The sequence below is a fragment of the Pleurodeles waltl genome, chromosome 6, assembly GCF_031143425.1.
Source record: "Pleurodeles waltl isolate 20211129_DDA chromosome 6, aPleWal1.hap1.20221129, whole genome shotgun sequence".
NCBI lineage: Eukaryota > Metazoa > Chordata > Amphibia > Caudata > Salamandridae > Pleurodeles > Pleurodeles waltl.
This window is the reverse complement of record NC_090445.1, coordinates 1721649661-1721670108: the sequence shown is the minus strand read 5'-3', so window position 1 is coordinate 1721670108 and position 20448 is coordinate 1721649661. Positions and strand designations below refer to the sequence as shown.

General features: G+C 49.9%; 1 protein-coding gene across 1 annotated transcript in view; it reads right to left on the bottom strand.

Annotated features, from left to right (window-relative positions):
• The window catches only part of DHX16 (DEAH-box helicase 16), a 180709-nt gene that overhangs the window by 86467 nt on the left and 73794 nt on the right, over positions 1-20448 (bottom strand). Inside the window, exons 16-17 of the mRNA XM_069241954.1 lie at positions 3301-3419; positions 2550-2617 (exon numbers count right to left, since the gene is read on the bottom strand). Of these exons, the coding sequence (XP_069098055.1) occupies positions 2550-2617; positions 3301-3419 (187 nt within the window). The remainder of the gene's footprint in view (positions 1-2549; positions 2618-3300; positions 3420-20448) is intronic.

Below are 20448 nucleotides of genomic sequence, written 5' to 3'. Positions count from 1 at the left end.
TCCTCCCATGCTTTGTAATAATGACTTATTCTTCCCCCCAGTGGTGTTGTGTGGAGGGGGTGAGTGACATGTGAGTCACTGTTTAGTAGTAGGGGTTTTGGGGCTCTGAAATCTTCCTCTATTTCTAGGGAATTGCCCTCCTCTATATTGTCCCCGAAAACCTCCTCTATACTGTCCCTGGTAACTGGACGGTGTTGCTTGTGAGGTGCTGGCTTGTGTGCTCTGACCCCGAAACCCCCCTCGAAAGGGCGTTTTACGGAATGTGCTGTAATTCCCTCTGCTCTGCGGGGAGTAGAGTGCGCCCATGGCTTTGGCAGTGTCCGTATCTTTTTTGAGTTTCTCAATCGCTGTGTCCACTTCTGGACCGAACAGTTCTTTTTCATTAAAAGGCATATTGAGAACTGCTTGTTGAATCTCTGGTTTAAATCCAGACGTTCGGAGCCATGCATGCCTTCTGATAGTTACAGATGTATTAATTGTCCGTGCAGCTGTATCTGCAGCGTCCATGGAGGAGCGGATCTGGTTGTTGGAAATGGTCTGTCCCTCCTCAACCACTTGTTTTGCCCTATTTTGTAAGTCCTTGGGCAGATGTTCAATGAGATGTTGCATCTCGTCCCAGTGGGCTCTGTCATAGCGCGCAAGTAGTGCCTGGGAGTTCGCGATGCGCCACTGGTTTGCAGCTTGTGCTGCGACTCTCTTACCAGCTGCATCGAACTTGCGGCTTTCTTTATCTGGGGGTGGTGCATCTCCAGATGTGTGGGTGTTGGCCCTTTTCCTAGCTGCTCCTACAACAACAGAGTCTGGTGGCAGCTGTGTAGTGATGAAGGCCGGTTCTGTAGGAGGCGCCTTATACTTTTTTTCCACCCTTGGTGTGATTGCCCTACTTTTGACCGGCTCCTTAAAGATTTCTTTCGCGTGCCGGAGCATACCAGGGAGCATAGGCAGGCTTTGGTATGAGCTGTGGGTGGAGGAGAGTGTGTTGAATAAAAAATCATCCTCGACCTGTTCTGAGTGGAGGCTTACGTTGTGAAATTGTGCTGCTCTAGCCACCACTTGAGAATACGCGGTGCTGTCTTCTGGTGGAGATGGCTTCGTAGGGTATGCCTCCGGACTGTTATCTGACACTGGGGCGTCGTATAGGTCCCATGCGTCTTGATCTTGGTCACCCTGGCTTATGGTGGTGTGAGCTGGGGAGTGTGATGGAGTTTGTGCTGGTGAGACGTTAATCACGGGCGGAGGAGAGGGTGGTGGGGTAACTCTTTTCACCACTTTTGGTTGTGGTGTCTGTTCAGTCTGGAACTCCAACCTTCTCTTTCTCCTAATGGGGGGAAGGGTGCTTATTTTTCCTGTCCCCTGCTGTATGAAGATACGCTTTTGCGTATGGTCCACATCAGTTGCTTGTAGCTCTTCCTCAAACCTATGCTTTCGCATTTGGGAGGTTAGCGAGTGCTCTTCTGTATAAGAGCCTGAAGCTGGGTGGCTTGCAGTTTGTTTCGGCATCGAAACCCTGTCTGCGTGTTTTTTCGGCTCCGAGGTGACTTTTTTCTTTTTCGGGGCCGAAACCTCTCGGCGTCGATCTTCTTCGGTGCTGCTGTCTCGGCGTCGAGCCGTGTCCACACCGGCATCTCGGTGTCGAGGCTTATCTGCAGCACTTTCTCGGTCCCGAGAAGGCTGCGTGCCGGTGTCTCGACCGGAGTCGGACGACCTCGGCTTTTTCGGTGCCGACGGTCGGTCACCAAATTTATGGGTGGAGCCATGGCCGGATGGCAGTGGCGTCCCCTGGGCCTTGTAAATCTTTCTCTGTGTGGTTTTCGACGTCTTACTCACGGTTTGTGTATCGTCGAATCCTTCGGAGTCCGATTCTTGGATCGAGAAGGTACCTTCCTCTTCCTGCTCCTCGAACTCTCGGTGGGCTGTCGGTGCGGACGCCATCTGAAGTCTTCTGGCTCGACGGTCTCGGAGTGTCTTTCGGGACCGGAACGCACGACAGGCCTCACAGGTGTCTTCACTGTGCTCAGGTGACAGGCACAGGTTACAGACCAAGTGTTGGTCTGTATAGGGGTATTTATTGTGGCATTTGGGGCAGAAACGGAACGGGGTCCGTTCCATCGGCGTTCTTCAGCACGCGGTCGGGCCGACCAGGCCCCGACGGGGGATCGAAAAACTACCCCGAAGGGCACCGGAGCTCTTCGATCTTCGATGCGGTGTGGAATCTAAGTACGCCGATCCCGAACGCAACAATACCAACGAAAATCTTCTGAAATTAGCTAATTTTCCGTTCCGAAACTCGGAGCGACAGGAACACGTCCGAACCCGATGGCGGAAAAAAAACAATCGAAGATGGAGTCGACGCCCATGCACAATGGAGACAAAAGGAGGAGTCACTCGGTCCCGTGACTCGAAAGACTTCTTCGAAGAAAAACAACTTGTAACACTCCGGCCCAACACCAGATGGCGAGCTATTGCATAACATGCGTATCTACAGCGACAGATGCCATCGAACATATAGTTATTACTATAAAGGAATTAAAGTTTCAGTCTCAACTCACTGTTCAGAAGCAAGGATCATCTTAGAAAGCATAGGGTCCACTGGAAGCTCAGCCATTCTCCTTCCGAGCTTGAAAAACAAGAGAAATAAAGGGAGTCACTCAAAGGAGAGGTCATTACAAGCTGTACTTATCCAATGATGAGCCCATGCCATGACATGTGCCAGGCTAGTCTTTCCCAATCCTGCACTGAGGCAATTCCAAGAAGTTATTTCCTACTGCGTCAATGCTGTCAAGGGTGGAAGGCGGGGCTTTCCTAGGCCTGCACCGAAGCCATCACATGAATTTATATACTGAGGAGCCTGCACTGTCAAGGGTGGCATATGAGGCCTTCCATGTTCACCAACTAGCTCTTCCCATGCTCAGAACAAAGCAAAGGACTGGCACAAGCCCCAATGTCAAAGGTGTAAGTACTGGGAGAAATAAATTAAATTTCTGTAGTTTAAGACAAGTGGAACAGTGCAGAGGCCAAGGACTCAGCCAAGATTTCCCCAAAACTACAGGTTTATAAATTAGAAAGCAGAACAACATCTCAGATGACACTGGTCTTCCAGGCATGGACAATGGGCAGGGGAACTACATGTCCGGTTACTCAGAGGCCACAGACAACTGTCCTCCCACTTACAGGACAGACAGATGGTAACGTCTTAGGAGACTTAGGGCAGCAGATATACACACTGGCATACAATACAAACACCGCTCGCCCCTGGCACTCTGTCTTGTCATGTTCAACAGCTGGCATTGCTTCTCGTACCTTGGTGAGCTCCCCCAGGTGGTTCAGTGCCCCCAAGGCATATAACTGCTCCAAGGCCAGTACCAGGGTCTCGTGAGGAGGGGGATCCATGAAGTCAAAGTGAATCAAGTCATTGATCCCTGCGGAGAAGGACACGAGAAGGAGGAATCAGAACTTGCAGAAACCCAGGTGGAATCCTCCACTTTCCCTTTCTAAAATTAACACAAAGGATCCTACGGTGCGGATCGTAGCCCCTCTTCAAACGCAACATATCCTAGCATCACAAAGATCAACACCTCCATCAGACCCAAAGACCCTCACACACAGACGGCCAGCCCCCATCCGCTACCCTGAGCCCCTAAGCACACAAGTGGCTGCAACAAGCCATAAATGTGCAATGAAAAATCACATACAACACGGCACACATTGTGTATGAGGTTTGGCCTTCAGAGGGAGAAAACATAAAAATATAAAAGGTTAGGAAAAGTTACATAAGTACAAAATAGTTGAATTAAAAGAAAACAATGCATTTGAAAGCATGTCTAAAGAGAAACATAGCTGAAAGACAGGCTATAGTGCGTAAAATGACCTCATACTAACTTACATTGAACTGCATTTAACGTTTTTGTCCAAAACTGCTCTCTAGGAAGGTTGCCGACTTCTAGTTCATTTTCTTGCTTTTTTGTCATTTAAAAGCAAAAATTCACGACCTTGTAGGAAAGTGGATTATTTGGAGTGTATGTAGGTATGTATGTATGTATGTAGGTAGGTATGGAGATTTATATAGCGCGTTCCGGCCTTAGCATCGAAGTGCTTGAGGACATAAATAATGAGGGGACGACCGAGAACCAGTAACCCTACCGTGGAAACAGCCAAGTTTTCACTCGCTTCCTAAATATCATGAAGCTGCGTTCTTTCCTGATGTCCAGCGGTTGAGCATTCCAATATCTGGCAGCCGGCACTGTAAAAGCTTTGTCTCCCCACCTGACTCTACGAGTTCGACAAACCTGAATCAGGTAGGAATTGTTCGATCTTATTACGTGCCCTGGACGATACCAACTGAGTCTATCGGCCAGGTGTTCAGCACCGTCCCCATATAGCGCTTTAAAGGTTAGGCAGAGGGCTTTAAAAATAATCCTCTTGCCAACCGGAAGCCAATGAAGACACTTTAAGCTATGGGAAGCCGAAGCTAAGCGTGGAAATTCCAAAATCATACGAGCTGCATTGTTCTGAATTAGCTGCAGTTTCCTCAAGGAACTCTCATCGATATCCAGAAGCAAAGAGTTGCAGTAGTCCAATCTGGACATAATCAATGCTAAGATAAGTGACTCTTTCCTCCTGCTTCCGAAACGGTAACATTTTTCTCAAGAGTTTCAGTGTCCAATACCTATAGCACTAACCTGTGGTTTAAAGCTCAAAGCGTCATCAAAGATCACTCCCAAATTTCTAGTAGCCACGCATGGGTGACCAGTGGCTTTCCACATTCATCCGCCCACCATCGCGAACTCCACAGTTCCTTACTATAACCATACAAAACAATCTCCGTCTTGTTAATATTAAGCCTAAGCCAATTCTGTTTCATCCACCTATTAATATCCTACATGCAATTATTAAACCGATCCGCCACTTCCTCCCAGTTGCTCCTGGACACCGGGATGATAAGTTGTGTGTCATCAGCATAGGAGGATGGGATAAAACCACATGATCGGATAAGTCTTGCTAAGGGGGCCACATAGATATTGAAAAGCGTTGGACTTAACGCCGAGCCCTGAGGCACGCCACATGGCAGATGAAAAGCCGGTGCTTTAAAGCCCTCCCAGCTTACAATATTAGATCTATCACTTAAGAAAGACTCCAGGATTTTAAGAGCGGAATGTCTTATTCCAGCCTGATGGAGGCGAGAGACCAAGATAGCAGGCGAGATGGTATCAAATGCCGCAGAAAGATCCAATAGTACGAGAATAGTACCTTGCCCCTCATCCAGTAATCTACGGATGGAGTCAGATGTCGTTAGTAGCGCTGATTCCGTACTATGAGCCCTTCTAAACCCATGTTGTGACTGATCAAACCTGGTCAAGAAACATGGACAGTACATAATATGTTTTTCAAATATCTTAGCCAATGTCGGTAGCAAGGAAATAGGTTGCAGGTTGCTTAAATCAAAGGCAGTTTGATCGGGCTTCTTTTTTAGAGGAATAACAGTGGCCTGCTTCCATGTAGAAGGGAAGACCCCGGAGGACAGAACTTCCTAAAAAATGGTAGCTAACTTCGGAACCGCAGGTTCCAAAATCATCTGCAAAATGCCGGGTGGACAGGGATCCATAGGTGAACCAGACTTAATCCCCATTAGAAATTCTTTAATCCTATCCGGCAACAGCGGAGGGAAATATGTAAGCAGGGGGGTATCCTGACTTGGAGAGTCCAGAGGGGCTATCCAAGGATCCGTCAAGAGGAAATCTGCATGCATTTGCCGGATTTTAGTTTAAAAAAACACCACAATTTGATTACAAGTTGCCTGAGAATTAGGTGCGGTGGTAGGGGGAACAGGAGGCGTATTTAGAGAGCGAACTACCTTAAATAGTTCTTTAGGCGCATTAGATGCATTCTTAATTTTAGTTAAAAAAAAAAAAAAAAAAAAAAAGGCTGATGTTGCCTCAAAACAAGCTGCCTTATACATTTTTAGAACAGTTCTTAATTTCTCCTTCTCTGTCTCATTAGGATATAACTTCCATCGTCTTTCTTGTTGACGGTACCTCCTCTGAAGCACTGTCAAATCACTATTAAACGAGGGCCAACTAGTTTTCTTAGGCCTGCCCTCTGGCTTTATTATCACCGGGGCCAACTTATCCATAGCAAGGACTAAACCTGAATTGAAAACCTCCAGAGCAGACAAATGAAGATTCTCCGCTATCTCCCAGCCTTCCTTTACTGCCGGGCCCAGCTGAGTCTCAGTAATTTTATTCCATAACCGCAACGATTTGTTGCCCGATTTTATCTATTGGTTGGGAAATCACTTAGCACTTTTGAACAAGAGAAGGTGGTGATCAGTCCAGGCCAAAGGAGTGTTGGACACAGTCACCAGATCCTCTGGGCGGGCAAAAATCCCATCAAGAATATGCCCTGCCTGATGTGTGTCGAAGGTGACTGAAAGAATCCAATCAAACGAAGCCATGAGATTCACCAACTCTTTAACATAAGGGAGCTGAACATTATCAAAGTGTAAATAATAGAGTGCCCACCTCAAAGGATAAGACAACTACCTACTAGATGTCACACAAATGAAATAAAATAAACTTGTGCTCAAATCCAGTGGCAGCTCACGCGAGGGAAAAAGCGCGGGCAGTGGGGCAAGAAAAAATATATATATATTTTTTGTATCCTGTGCACCACTCCGATCCACGCTGCTCCTCTCCTCTCCTCTCTTCCACTGCAGGCACAGCCTCCCAGGCTGCTGCATCCAGTCCTAAAGCTGCTTTCATGCTGCTGACAGCATGAAAGCAGTGTTAGGATTGGACAGAGCGTCCAGCCAGGGCGCTCCAAGGCAGACTGAAAGTCTCTGCCTGCTGTCTCCAACCCAGCAACACAGTGCCTGCGTTGCTGGGTTGGAGCGAGCCCAGTGCGCATGTATGATTGGCCAGCACGAGTCAGCCCGCCGAACATACATTCGCCCGGAGGAGGAGTGCTGTGCACTAACTCTCAATGCTCGCCACAGCCCATGGCCCCAACCACTGTGACAAGAAAACGATAATAAACATAGGTATTATAGTTTTCTTGTAAAAGCTTTGCAGCTGCGGCGGGGGCGGGGCGGGGGGGTTCAACGCTCCTCCACCATAGTGTAGGAGCCACCCCGGCTTAAATCCCTGATAACATGACACACAGTCAAGCTTAAAACAAAGGCAATGTGTAAAGTGTTCAAGCAGTGCATACACAATAGAAACGTTCACACATAACACAATACAATTCTACTACCAATTTTAAATTACAGAGAACATTCTCATGAGTAAGAAAAAGTACGAAATGCCAAAAATCCAGTAAGAGGAACTGGAGATCTAACTATGTAAAGATTTGAGTGAAAATAGCGCTAAAAAACACAAAGCGCCACTGGTATTCTGTGAAAGTGGTATACTCGACTTTTCTTCTGACTTGGTGCCCAAGTCATTGGCGGCTGCAGACGCTGGGAGGAAAGGAGTACAGGTGAGCCGCAGGAGCGAGATTGAGAGGCGGCTGGGCGGCGCTGGGTCGATGCGTAGTGGGGACCGATAGGCCGGGGCCTAAGAGCGCGTAGCTCGACCAGCGGGAAGAGACGGAAGAGGCCCATGAGGTGTGTGGGGCCCTTGCGGTCGGGGGAGAGGGCTCGGCGGCCAGCGAGGGAAGCAGAGTCTGAACCGGAGCAGCACGGAAGGGGGGTGCAGGACCTCTTCCCCCAGTGAGGTACGTGAGAACGGGGGAGGTAGATTGGGGAGGATTACAGAGTGAGACGGGGGTAGCGCTGAGACCGGGATGGGCCGGCCGGGCTGGGACCCGAAAGCGAGCTGCTGGACTGAGGCCCGGTGGCTCCACAACAATATTGAGGACAGTGAGGAGAGAGAGCGGGCTGGCCAGGGTGGAGGACTCGGCCCGCCGTGGTGAGTGATATCGCCCTGGCAGCAGACGACGGCTGGAATATAGGCCTTTATATTTAGCATTGATAAACGGGATAAAAAAAAGGAGCAATCTATCAAGGCAGAGAAGCTTGAAATGGAAATCAGGGCGCTCAAGGTGACTGCCGTGCAGAGTGGCCGGCCGTGTCGCGAGCGGTGTCATAGACTCAGGCTCTGCCAGCAAGAGTTGAGTGATCTGGCACATAACAGAGGGAAGCCGCACGCGCTTGCAATTCAGCGATGACTATGGTGTAGGAGATAAGGACAACAAGTTAACAGCCTGGCTTGCAATGAGAGATAGGGTGAGAAATTGGGTGGTGACAGTCCGAGATGTGGCAGGGAGGGCATACATTACTAATGGGGACATTGCTGAAGCGTTTGCTGAGTATTACGAGAGGCTGTGCGAGTCCATGTAGGAAGGTAGTCTCCTTCTAGCCTGGTTGCCCCCACTTTTGGGCTCTTTGTGAGTATATGTCAGGGTGTTTTTACTGTCTCACTGGGATCCTGCTAGCCAGGACCCAGTGCTCATAAGTTTGTGGCCTATATGTGTTCCCTGTGTTGTGCCTAACTGTGTCACTGAGGGTCTTCTAACCAGAACCTCAGTGTTTATGCTCTCTCTGCTTTTAAAATTGTCACTGCAGGCTAGTGACTAATTTTACCAATTCTGATTGGCACACTGAAACACCCTTATAATTCCCTAGTATATGGTACCTTGGTGCCCAGGGTATTGGGGTTCCAGGAGATCTGTAAGGGCTGCAGCATTTCTTTTGCCACCCATAGGGAGCTCAGACAATTCTTACACAGGGCTGCCACTGCAGACTGAGTGAAATAACGTCCACGTTATTTCACAGCCATTTTACACTGCACATAAGTAACTTATAAGTCACCTATATGTCTAACCCTCACTTGGTGAAGGTTAGGTGCAAAGTTATTAAGTGTGATGGCACCCTGGCACTAGTCAAGGTGCCCCCACATTGTTCAGGGCAATTTCCCCGGACTTTGTGAGTATGGGGACACCATTACATGCGTGCACTACGTATAGGTCCATACCTATATGTAGCTTCACAATGGTAACTCCAAACATGGCCATGTAACATGTCTAAGATCATGGAATTGTCCCCCCATGCCAAATCTGGTATTGGGGTGCCAATCCCATGCATCCCAGGGGCTCCACCTGGACCCCGGGTACTGCCAAACTAGCTCTCTGGGGTTTTCACTGCAGCTACCACTGCTTCCAACCCACAGACAGGCTTCTGCCCTCCTGGGGTCTGGGCAGCCCAGTCCCTGGAAGGCAGAACAAAGGATTTCCTCTGAGAGAGGGTGTTACACCCTCTCCCTTTGGAAATAGGTTTTAAGGGCTTGAGAGGAGTAGCCTCTCCTGGCCTCTGGGAATGCTTTGAAGGGCACAGATGGTGCCATCCTTGCATAAACCAGTCTACACCGGTTCAGGGATCCCCCAGCCCTGGCGCGACACTGGACAAAGGAAAGGGGAGTGACCACTCCCCTGTCCATCACCATCCCAGACCTCTGCCATCTTGAATGCAGAGGTGTGAGGGCACAATGGATACCTCTGAGTGGCCAGTGCCAGCAGGTGACGTCAGAGACCCCTCCTGATAGGTGCTTACCTCCCTTGGTAGCCAATCCTCCTCGGAGGGCTATTTAGGGTCTTTCCTGTGGGTTTCTCTCCAGATAACGAATGCAAGAGCTCACCAGAGTTCCCCTGCATCTCTCTCTTCAACTTCTGCACAGGATCGACCGCTGACTGCTCCAGGACGCCAGCAAAACCACAACAAAGTAGCAAGACGACTACCAGCAACATTGTAGCGCCTAATCATACCAGCTTTCTCAACTGTTTTCTGGTGGTGCATGCTCCGAGGGCTGGCTGCCTTCATCCTGCACTGGAAGCCAAGAAGAAATCTCCCGTGGGTCGACAGAATCTTTCTCCTACTAACGCAGGCACCAAACTTATGCATCACCGGTCCTCTGGGCCCCCTCTCATCTCGACAAGCGTGGTCCCTGGAACACAGGAGCTGGATCCAAGTGACCCCGACAGTCCATAGGTCCTTCTGTCCAAATTTGGTGGAGGTAAGTCCTTGCCTCCCCACGCCAGACAGTAATCCTGTGTACTGCGTGAACGGCAGCTGCTAGGGCTTCTGTGCACTTTTGCAAGGAATCCTTCGTGCACAGCATAGCCCAGGTCCCCAGTACTCTGTGCTGCATTGCTCAACTCGCTGAGTTGACCACCGGCTTCGTGGGACCCTCTTTGGTAGTGTTGAGACGACCACCGTGCTCAGATTTCTTGAACGCCTGTTCAAATGCTTCTGCGGGCGCTGCCTGCTTCTGCGTGGGCTCTCTGTGTTCCTGAGCGCCCCCTCTGCCAAGGGGCGACCTCCTGGTGCTTCCTGAGCAGCACCCATTATCTTCAACCATGACTCTTGCAGCTAGCAAGGCTTGTTTGTGGTCTTTCTGCGTGAAAACAATTCTGCATCCTCCAGCACGCCGTGGGACATCTTCTGTGCAAAGGAGAAGTTCCTGGCACCTTCTGTTGTTGCAGAATCTTCAGCTTCTTCCACCCGGAGGCAGCTATTTTGCACCTTCATCTGGGGTTTAGTGGGCTCCTGCCGCCCCCCCCCCCCCCCCCCGGACACTTTCGTGACTCTTGGACTTGGTCCCCTTCCATTGCAGGTCCTCAGTTCCAGGAATCCGTCTTCAGTGCTTTGCAGTCAGTTGTTGTCTTTGCAGAACCTCCTATCACGACTTTGCTGTGTTTCTGGGGTAGTAGGGTAACTTTACTCCTACTTTTCAGGGTCTTGGGGTGGGGTATCTTGGACACTCAGTGTTTTCTTACACTCTCATCGACCCTCTACACACTACACTAGGCCTGGGGTCCATTCGTGGTTCGCATTCCACTTTTAGTATATGGTTTGTGTTGCCCCTAGGCCTATTGTCTCCTATTGCATTCTATTGTATTCTACAGCATTTGCACTACTTTTCTCACTGTTTACTTACCTGATTCTGGTTTGTGTGTATATTTTGTGTATTTTACTTACCTCCTAAGGGAGTATATCCTCTGAGATATTTTTGGCACATTGTCACTAAAATAAAGCACCTTTATTTTTTATTAACTCTGAGTATTGTCTTTCTTATGATATAGTGCTATATGATACAAGTCAAATCAAATCAAATCATTAGCATTTATAAAGCGCGCTACTCACCCGTGCGGGTCTCAAGGCGCTAGGGACAAAGGGGGTGGTTATCGCTGCTCGAACAGCCAGGTCTTTAGGAGTCTCCGGAAAGCGGAGTGGTCCTGGGTGGTCCTGAGGCTGGTGGGGAGGGAGTTCCAGGTCTTGCCCGCCAGGAAGGAGAAAGATCTCCCACCTGCCGTGGAGCGTCGGATGCGAGGGACGGCGGCGAGTGCGAGGCCAGAGGAGCGGAGGGGGCGGGTGGGGACGTAGAAGTTGAGGCGTCTGTTGAGGTATTCCGGTCCCTTGTCGTGGAGGGCTTTGTGTGCGTGGGTGAGAAGTCGGAAGGTGATCCTTTTGCTGACTGGGAGCCAATGCAGGTGTCTCAGGTGTGCGGAGATGTGGCTGTTGCGGGGTACGTCGAGGATGAGGCGGGCTGAGGCGTTTTGAATGCGTTGCAGGCGATTTTGGAGTTTGGCGGTGGTCCCAGCGTAGAGGGTGTTGCCGTAGTCCAGGCGGCTCGTGACGAGGGCGTGGGTCACGGTTTTTCTGGTGTCGGCGGGGATCCAGCGGAAGATCTTGCGGAGCATGCGGAGGGTGAGGAAGCAGGCGGAGGACACGGCGTTGACTTGCTTGGTCATGGTGAGAAGGGGGTCCAAGATGAAGCCGAGGTTGCGGGCGTGGTCTGCGGGGGTCGGTGCGGTGCCGAGGGCCGTGGGCCACCAGGAGTCGTCCCAGGCGGACGGGGTGTTGCCGAGGATGAGGACTTCAAGTGGTATAGTAGGAGCTTTGCATGTCTCCTAGTTCAGCCTAAGCTGCTCTGCTATAGCTACCTCTATCAGCCTAAGCTGCTAGAACACTACTAATCTACAAATAAGGCATAACTGGCCCCGGCACAAGGTGTAAGTACCATCAGGTGCCCACTATAAGCCAGGCCAGCCTCCTACAGTACAGGGCTGAGTTTTCTGGGGTGGAATGTGCGGACCTCCTGAGGGATGTTTCCTTGCGGACCCTTACTCCCGAGGACCCTGATGAGTTGGAGGAGGAACTGTTGGAAGAAGAGGTTGGACAGGCTCTTTGGGAGCTACAGTCCGGAAGGGTTCCTAGGCCAATTCTGCAGTGGATTCAACTCCTTTACCATTCTCCCCCTGGTGAGGGTGCGGGTGAATGGGACGTTAACTCTCCCATTTGCTCTATATAGGGGAACAAGGCAGCGATGCCCCTTTTCTCCCATGATCTGCGCACTAGCATTGGAACCACTGGCTGCTTGGCCAAGGCAAGACCCTTTGGTGTACAGGATAGTAGGTATGGGAGGAAAGTATCTATTGCATACAGAAGATATTCTGCTATATGCTGCACGACCTGGAGTCACGTTATATAGGCTACTCCATATCTTCAAAATTTACGGCAGTTACTCTGGGTACCAAATTAACTGGGACAAATCGCTAGTTTACCACCTGACAAGGGGCGCCCAGATTCCTAGAAGAAAATTTACTATCGCAGCTGCAACGTCTTCAGGCGGATGCCGCCCATGGGCGGGGACTCCCAGTGTCTCTGATCGGACACACTTTACTATTCAAGATGATGGCTCTGCCACTGCTGCTTTATTGCCTTCAAAATGCTCCCTACAGGGTGCCGCCTGGGGTGTTCCAAAATATTAATAGTGAACTGAAGAATCTTCTTTGGGACGGGGATAGCTCACGCATCTCCCTCGTCAATCAATCAATCAAAGAAATGTGTAGAGCGTGCTACTTGAGGGTCTCAAGGCGCTGCAGGGAGGAGGGGGGGAGGGGGCAGGCCAGGGAGGGTCACTGGTCGAGCAACCATGTCTTCAGGTTCTTACTGAAGAGCAGGAGGTCTTTGGTTTTGCGAAGGTTGGTGGGGAGGGAGTTCCAGGTTTTGGGGGCGAGGTAGGAGAAAGACCTGCCTCCTGTGGTGGTGCGTTGGATGCAGGGGACTGTGACTAGGGCGAGGTCGGCTGATCGGAGGTTGCGTGTGGAAGTTTACTCTTTCATTGAGGTAGGTTGGGCCGGTGTTGTGGAGGTGTAGGAAGTTGGCTCTGTATGTGCTATTTCAAAGTAAGGAATAGCATGCACAGAGTCCAAGGGTTCCCCTTAGAGGTAAACTAGTGGTAAAAAGAGATAATACTAATGCTCTATTTTGTGGTAGTGTGGTCGAGCAGTAGGCTTATCAAAGGAGTAGTGTTAAGCATTTGTTGTACATACACATAGACAATAAATAAGGTACACACACAGAGACAAATCCAGCCAATAGGTTTTGTTATAGAAAAATATCTTTTCTTAGCTTATTTTAAGAACCACAGGTTCAAATTTTACATGTAATATCTCATTTGAAAGGTATTGCAGGTAAGTACTCTAGGAACTTTGAATCATTACTTTAGCATGTATACTTTTTACATAAAACACAATAAGCTGTTTTAAAAGTGGACACAGTGCAATTTTCACAGTTCCTGGGGGAAGTAAGTATTGTTAGTTTTAACAGGTAAGTAAGTCACTTACAGGTTTCAGTTTTTGGTCCAAGGTAGCCCACCGTTGGGGGTTCAGAGCAACCCCAAAGTTATCACACCAGCAGCTCAGGGCCGGTCAGGTGCAAAGGTCAAAGAGGTGCCCAAAACACATAGGCTTCAATGGAGAGAAGGGGGTGCCCCGGTTCCAGTCTGCCTGCAGGTAAGTACCCGCGTCTTCATAGGGCAGACCAGGGGGGTTTTGTAGGGCACCGGGGGGGACACAAGTTAGCACAGAAAGTACACCCTCAGCAGCGCGGGAGCGGCCGGGTGCAGTGTGGGAACAAGCGTCGGGTTTCCTTCAGTTTTCAATGGGAGACCCAGAGGTCTCTTCAGCGATGCAGGCAGGCAAGGGGGGGGCTCCTCGGGGTAGCCACCACCTGGGCAAGGGAGAGGGCCTCCTGGGGGTCACTCCTGCACAGAAGTTCCGATCCTTCAGGTGCTGGGGGGTGCAGGGTCTTTTCCAGCCGTCGGGAAATGGAGTTTAGACAGTCGCGGTCAGGGGGAGCCTGGGGATTCCCTCTGCAGGCGTCGCTGTGGGGGCTCAGGGGGGACAACTTTGGTTACTCACAGTCGTAGAGTCGCCGGAGGGTCCTCCCTGAACTGTTTGTTCTCCACCAGTCGAGTCGGGGTCGCCGGGTGCAGTGTTGCAAGTCTCACGCTTCTTGCGGGGAGTTGCAGGGGTCTTTAAATCTGCTCCTTGTAACAAAGTTGCAGTTCTTTTGGAGCAGTGCCGCTGTCCTCGGGAGTTTCTTGTCTTCTTCGAAGCGGGGCAGTCCTCAGAGGATTCAGAGGTCGCTGGTCCCTTGGAAAGCGTCGCTGGAGCAGGATTCTTTGGAAGGCAGGAGACAGGCCGGTGAGTCTGGGGTCAAGGCAGTTGGTGTCTCTGGTCTTCCTCTGCAGGGGTTTTCAGCTTTGCAGTCCTTCTTCTTGTAGTTGCAGGAATCTAAATCTGTAGGTTCAGGGAAGCCCTTAAATACTAAATTTTAGGGCGTGTTTAGGTCTGGGGGGTTAGTAGCCAATGGCTACTAGCCCTGAGGGTGAGTACACCCTCTTTGTGCCTCCTCCCAAGGGGAGGGGGTCACATCCCTAATCCTATTGGGGGAATCCTCCATCTGCAAGATGGAGGATTTCTAAAAGTTAGAGTCACTTCAGCTCAGGACACCTTAGGGGCTGTCCTGACTGGCCAGTGACTCCTCCTTGTTGTTTTCTTTGTTTCCTCCGGCCTTGCCGCCAAAAGTGGGGGCCGTGGCCGGAGGGGGCGGGCAACTCCACTAGCTGGAGTGTCCTGCTGGGCTGTGACAAAGGGGTGAGCCTTTGAGGCTCACCGCCAGGTGTTACAGCTCCTGCCTGGGGGAGGTGTTAGCATCTCCACCCAGTGCAGGCTTTGTTACTGGCCTCAGAGTGACAAAGGCACTCTCCCCATGGGGCCAGCAACATGTCTCTAGTGTGGCAGGCTGCTGGAACCAGTCAGCCTACACAGATAGTCGGTCAAGTTTCAGGGGGCACCTCTAAGGTGCCCTCTGGGGTGTATGTTACAATAAAATGTACACTGGCATCAGTGTGCATTTATTGTACTGAGAAGTTTGATACCAAACTTCCTAGTTTTCAGTGTAGCCATTATGGTGCTGTGGAATTCGTGTAAAACAGACTCCCAGACCATATACTCTTATGGCTACCCTGCACTTACAATGTCTAAGGTTTGGCTTAGACACTGTAGGGGTATAGTGCTCATGCACTGGTACCCTCACCTATGGTATAGTGCACCCTGCCTTAGGGCTGTAAGGCCTGCTAGAGGGGTGTCTTACCTATACTGCATAGGCAGTGAGAGGCTGGCATGGCACCCTGAGGGGAGTGCCATGTCGACTTACTCATTTTGTTCTCACTAGCACACATAAGCTTGTGAGCAGTGTGTCTGTGCTGAGTGAGGGGTCTCCAGGGTGGCACAATACATGCTGCAGCCCTTAGAAACCTTCCCTGGCATCAGGGCCCTTGGTACCAGAGGTACCAGTTACAAGAGACTTATCTGGATGCCAGGGTGTGCCAATTGTGGAATCAAAAGTACAGGTTAGGGAAAGAACACTGGTGCTGGGGCCTGGTTAGCAGGCCTCAGCACACTTTCAATTCAAAACATAGCATCAGCATAGGCAAAAAGTCAGGGGGTAACCATGCCAAGGAGGCATTTCCTTACACAACCCCCCCCCCCCCCCCAAACGAAAGAGGATGAGACTAACCTTTCCCAAGAGAGTCTTCATTTTCTAAGCGGAAGAACCTGGAAAGGCCATCTGCATTGGCATGGGCAGTCCCAGGTCTGTGTTCCACTACAAAGTCCATTCCCTGTAGGGAGATGGACCACCTCAACAGTTTTGGATTTTCACCTTTCATTTGCATCAGCCATCTGAGAGGTCTGTGGTCAGTCTGAACTAGGAAGTGAGTACCAAAGAGGTATGGTCTCAGCTTCTTCAGGGACCAAACCACAGCAAAGGCCTCCCTCTCAATGGCACTCCAACGCTGCTCCCTGGGGAGTAACCTCCTGCTAATGAAAGCAACAGGCTGGTCAAGGCCATCATCATTTGTTTGGGACAAAACTGCCCCTATCCCATGTTCAGAGGCATCTGTTTGCACAATGAATTGCTTGGAGTAATCTGGAGCTTTTAGAACTTGTGCTGTGCACATAGCTTGCTTCAGGGTGTCAAAGGCCTGTTGGCATTCTACAGTCCAGTTTACTTTCTTGGGCATTTTCTTGGAGGTCAATTCTGTGAGGGCTGTCACTATTGATCCATATCCCTTCACAAACCTCCTATAGTACCCAGTCAAGCCAAGGAATGCCCTGACTTGAGTCTGGGTTTTTGGAGCTACCCAGTCCAGAATGGTCTGGATCTTGGGTTGGAGTGGCTGAACTTGGCCTCCACCTACAAGGTGTCCCAAGTAAACCACAGTTCCCTGCCCTATCTGGCATTTGGATGCCTTGATAGAGAGGCCTGCAGATTGCAGAGCCTTCAAAACCTTCTTCAGGTGGACCAGGTGATCCTGCCAGGTGGAGCTGAAGACAGCAATATCATCAAGATAAGCTGCACTACAGGATTCCAACCCAGCAAGGACTTGATTCACCAACCTTTGGAAGGTGGCAGGGGCATTCTTTAAACCAAAGGGCATAACAGTGAACTGATAATGCCCATCAGGTGTGGAGAATGCTGTCTTTTCTTTTGCTCCAGGGGCCATTTTGATTTGCCAGTACCCTGCTGTTAAGTCAAAGGTACTTAAGAATTTGGCAGCCCCTAATTTGTCTATGAGCTCATCAGCTCTAGGAATGGGATGGGCATCTGTCTTGGTGACAGAATTACGTCCTCTGTAGTCCACACAAAACCTCATCTCTCTCTTTCCATCTTTGGTGTGAGGTTTGGGGACTAAGACCACTGGGCTAGCCCAGGGGCTGTCAGAGTGCTCTATTACTCCCAATTCCAGCATCTTGTGGACTTCCACCTTGATGCTTTCCTTAACTTGATCAGACGGTCTAAATATTTTGTTTTTGACAGGCATGCTGTCTCCTGTGTCCACATCATGGGTACACAGGTGTGTCTGACCAGGGGTTAGGGAAAAGAGTTCAGCAAACTGTTGCAGGACCTTCCTACAGTCAGCTGGCTGTTGGCCAGAGAGGGTGTCTGAGTAGATCACTCCATCCACTGAGCCATCTTTAGGGTCTGATGAGAGGAGATCAGGGAGAGGCTCACTCTCAGCTTCCTGGTCCTCATCTGTTACCATCAACAGATTTACATCAGCCCTGTCATGGAAGAGCTTAAGGCGGTTCACATGGATCACCCTCTTGGGGCTCCTGCTTGTGCCTAGGTCCACCAGGTAGGTGACCTGACTCTTCCTCTCTAGTACTGGGTAAGGGCCACTCCATTTGTCCTGAAGTGCCCTGGGAGCCACAGGCTCCAGAACCCAGACTTTCTGCCCTGGTTGGAATTCAACCAGTGCAGCCTTTTGGTCATACCACAACTTCTGGAGTTGTTGGCTGGCCTCAAGGTTTTTACTTGCCTTTTCCATGTACTCTGCCATTCTTGAGCGAAGGCCAAGTACATAGTCCACTATGTCTTGTTTAGGCTCATGAAGAGGTCTCTCCCAGCCTTCTTTAACAAGAGCAAGTGGTCCCCTACAGGGTGACCAAACAGAAGTTCAAAGGGTGAGAACCCTACTCCCTTCTGAGGCACCTCCCTGTAGGCGAAAAGCAGACATGGCAAGAGGACATCCCATCTCCTTTTGAGTTTTTCTGGGAGCCCCATGATCATGCCCTTTAATGTCTTGTTGAATCTCTCAACAAGGCCATTAGTTTGTGGATGATATGGTGTAGTGAATTTATAAGTCACTCCACACTCATTCCACATGTGTTTTAGGTAAGCTGACATGAAGTTGGTATCTCTGTCAGAAACCACCTCCTTAGGGAAACCCACTCTGGTAAAGATACCAATGAGGGCCTTGGCTACTGCAGGGGCAGTAGTCGACCTAAGGGGAATAGCTTCAGGATACCTAGTAGCATGATCCACTACTACTAGGATGTACATATTTCCTGAGGCTGTGGGAGGTTCTAGTGGACCAACTATGTCCACACCCACTCTTTCAAAGGGGACCCCCACCACTGGAAGTGGAATGAGGGGGGCCTTTGGGTGCCCACCTGTCTTACCACTGGCTTGACAGGTGGGGCAGGAGAGGCAAAACTCCTTAACCTTCTGGGACATATTGGGCCAGTAGAAGTGGTTGACTAACCTCTCCCACGTCTTGGTTTGTCCCAAATGCCCAGCAAGGGGAATATCATGGGCTAAGGTCAGAATAAACTCTCTGAAACTCTGAGGCACTACCACTCTTCTAGTGGCACCAGGTTTGGGATCTCTGGCCTCAGTGTACAGGAGTCCATCTTCCCAATAGACCCTATGTGTTCCATTTTTCTTGCCTTTGGACTCTTCAGCAGCTTGCTGCCTAAGGCCTTCAAGAGAGGGACAGGTTTCTTGTCCCTTACACAACTCTTCCCTTGAGGGTCCCCCTGGGCCTAAGAGCTCAACCTGATAAGGCTCCAGCTCCATAGGCTCAGTTCCCTCAGAGGGCAGAACTTCTTCCTGAGAAGAGAGGTTCTCTTTTTGGTGTTGTGTTGCAGTTGGTTTCCCAACTGACTTTCCTTTTCTCTTGGTAGGCTGGGTCATTCTTCCAGACTCCAGCTCTACTGTTTCACCCTGTGCCTTGCACTGTGCCCTAGTCTTGACACACACCAGTTCAGGGATACCCAGCATGGCTGCATGGGTTTTCAGTTCTACCTCAGCCCATGCTGAGAACTCCAGGTCATTTCCAAGCAAACAGTCTACTGGGATATTCGAGGAGACCACCACCTGTTTCAGACCATTGACCCCTCCCCACTCTAAAGTTACCATTGCCATGGGATGCACTTTAGTTTGATTGTCAGCATTGGTGACTGGATAGGTTTGTCCAGTCAGGTATTGGCCAGGGGAAACCAGTTTCTCTGTCACCATAGTGACACTGGCACCTGTATCCCTCAGGCCCTCTACACTTGTCCCATTAATTAAGAGCTGCTGCCTGTATTTTTGCATGTTAGGGGGCCAGGCAGCCAGTGTGGCTAAATCCACCCCACCCTCAGAGACTAATGTAGCTTCAGTGTGACACCTGATTTGCTCTGGGCACACTGTTGATCCCACTTGGAGACTGGCCATTCCAGTTTTAGCTGTATGGGAGTTAGAAGTGGTATCTTTCTTGGGACAGGCCTTGTCTCCAGTTTGGTGTCCAGACTGACTACAGCTACGACACCAGGCCTTTTTGGGATCAAAGTTTTTACCCTTGTACCCAGAATTGTTTTGTGAAGAGGCTCTGGGCCCACCCTCCTGTGCAGGTTTTTGGGGGCCTGTAGAAGACTCTTTACTATTTTTGTTTTTGGTTGTCTCACCACCCTTCCCCTGGGGAGGTTTTGTGACCCCTTTCTTTTGGTCACCCCCTGTGGAAGTTTTGGACACCCTAGTGTTGACCCAATGGTCCGCCTTCTTTCCCAATTCTTGGGGAGAAATTGGTCCTAGGTCCACCAGATGCTGATGCAGTTTATCATTGAAACAATTACTTAACAGGTGTTCTTTCACAAATAAATTGTACAGCCCATCATAATTACTTACACCACTGCCTTGAATCCAACCATCTAGTGTTTTCACTGAGTAGTCTACAAAGTCAACCCAGGTCTGGCTCGAGGATTTTTGAGCCCCCCTGAATCTAATCCTATACTCCTCAGTGGAGAATCCAAAGCCCTCAATCAGGGTACCCTTCATGAGGTCATAAGATTCTGCATCTTTTCCAGAGAGTGTGAGGAGTCTATCCCTACACTTTCCTGTGAACATTTCCCAAAGGAGAGCACCCCAGTGAGATTTGTTCACTTTTCTGGTTTCACAAGCCCTCTCAAAAGCTGTGAACCATTTGGTGATGTCATCACCATCTTCATATTTAGTTACAATCCCTTTGGGGATTTTCAACATGTCAGGAGAATCTCTGACCCTAGTTATGTTGCTGCCACCATCGATGGGTCCTAGGCCCATCTCTTTTCTTTCCCTTTCTATGGCTAGGATCTGTCTTTCCAAAGCCAATCTTTTGGCCATCCTGGCTAACTGGATGTCCTCTTCACTGGAGTTATCCTCAGTGATTTCAAAGGTGCTGGTCCCTCCTGTGAGGGAGCCAGCCTCTCTGACTACAGGGAGTGCAGAATTATTAGGCAAGTTGTATTTTTGAGGATTAATTTTATTATTGAACAACAACCATGTTCTCAATGAACCCAAAAAAC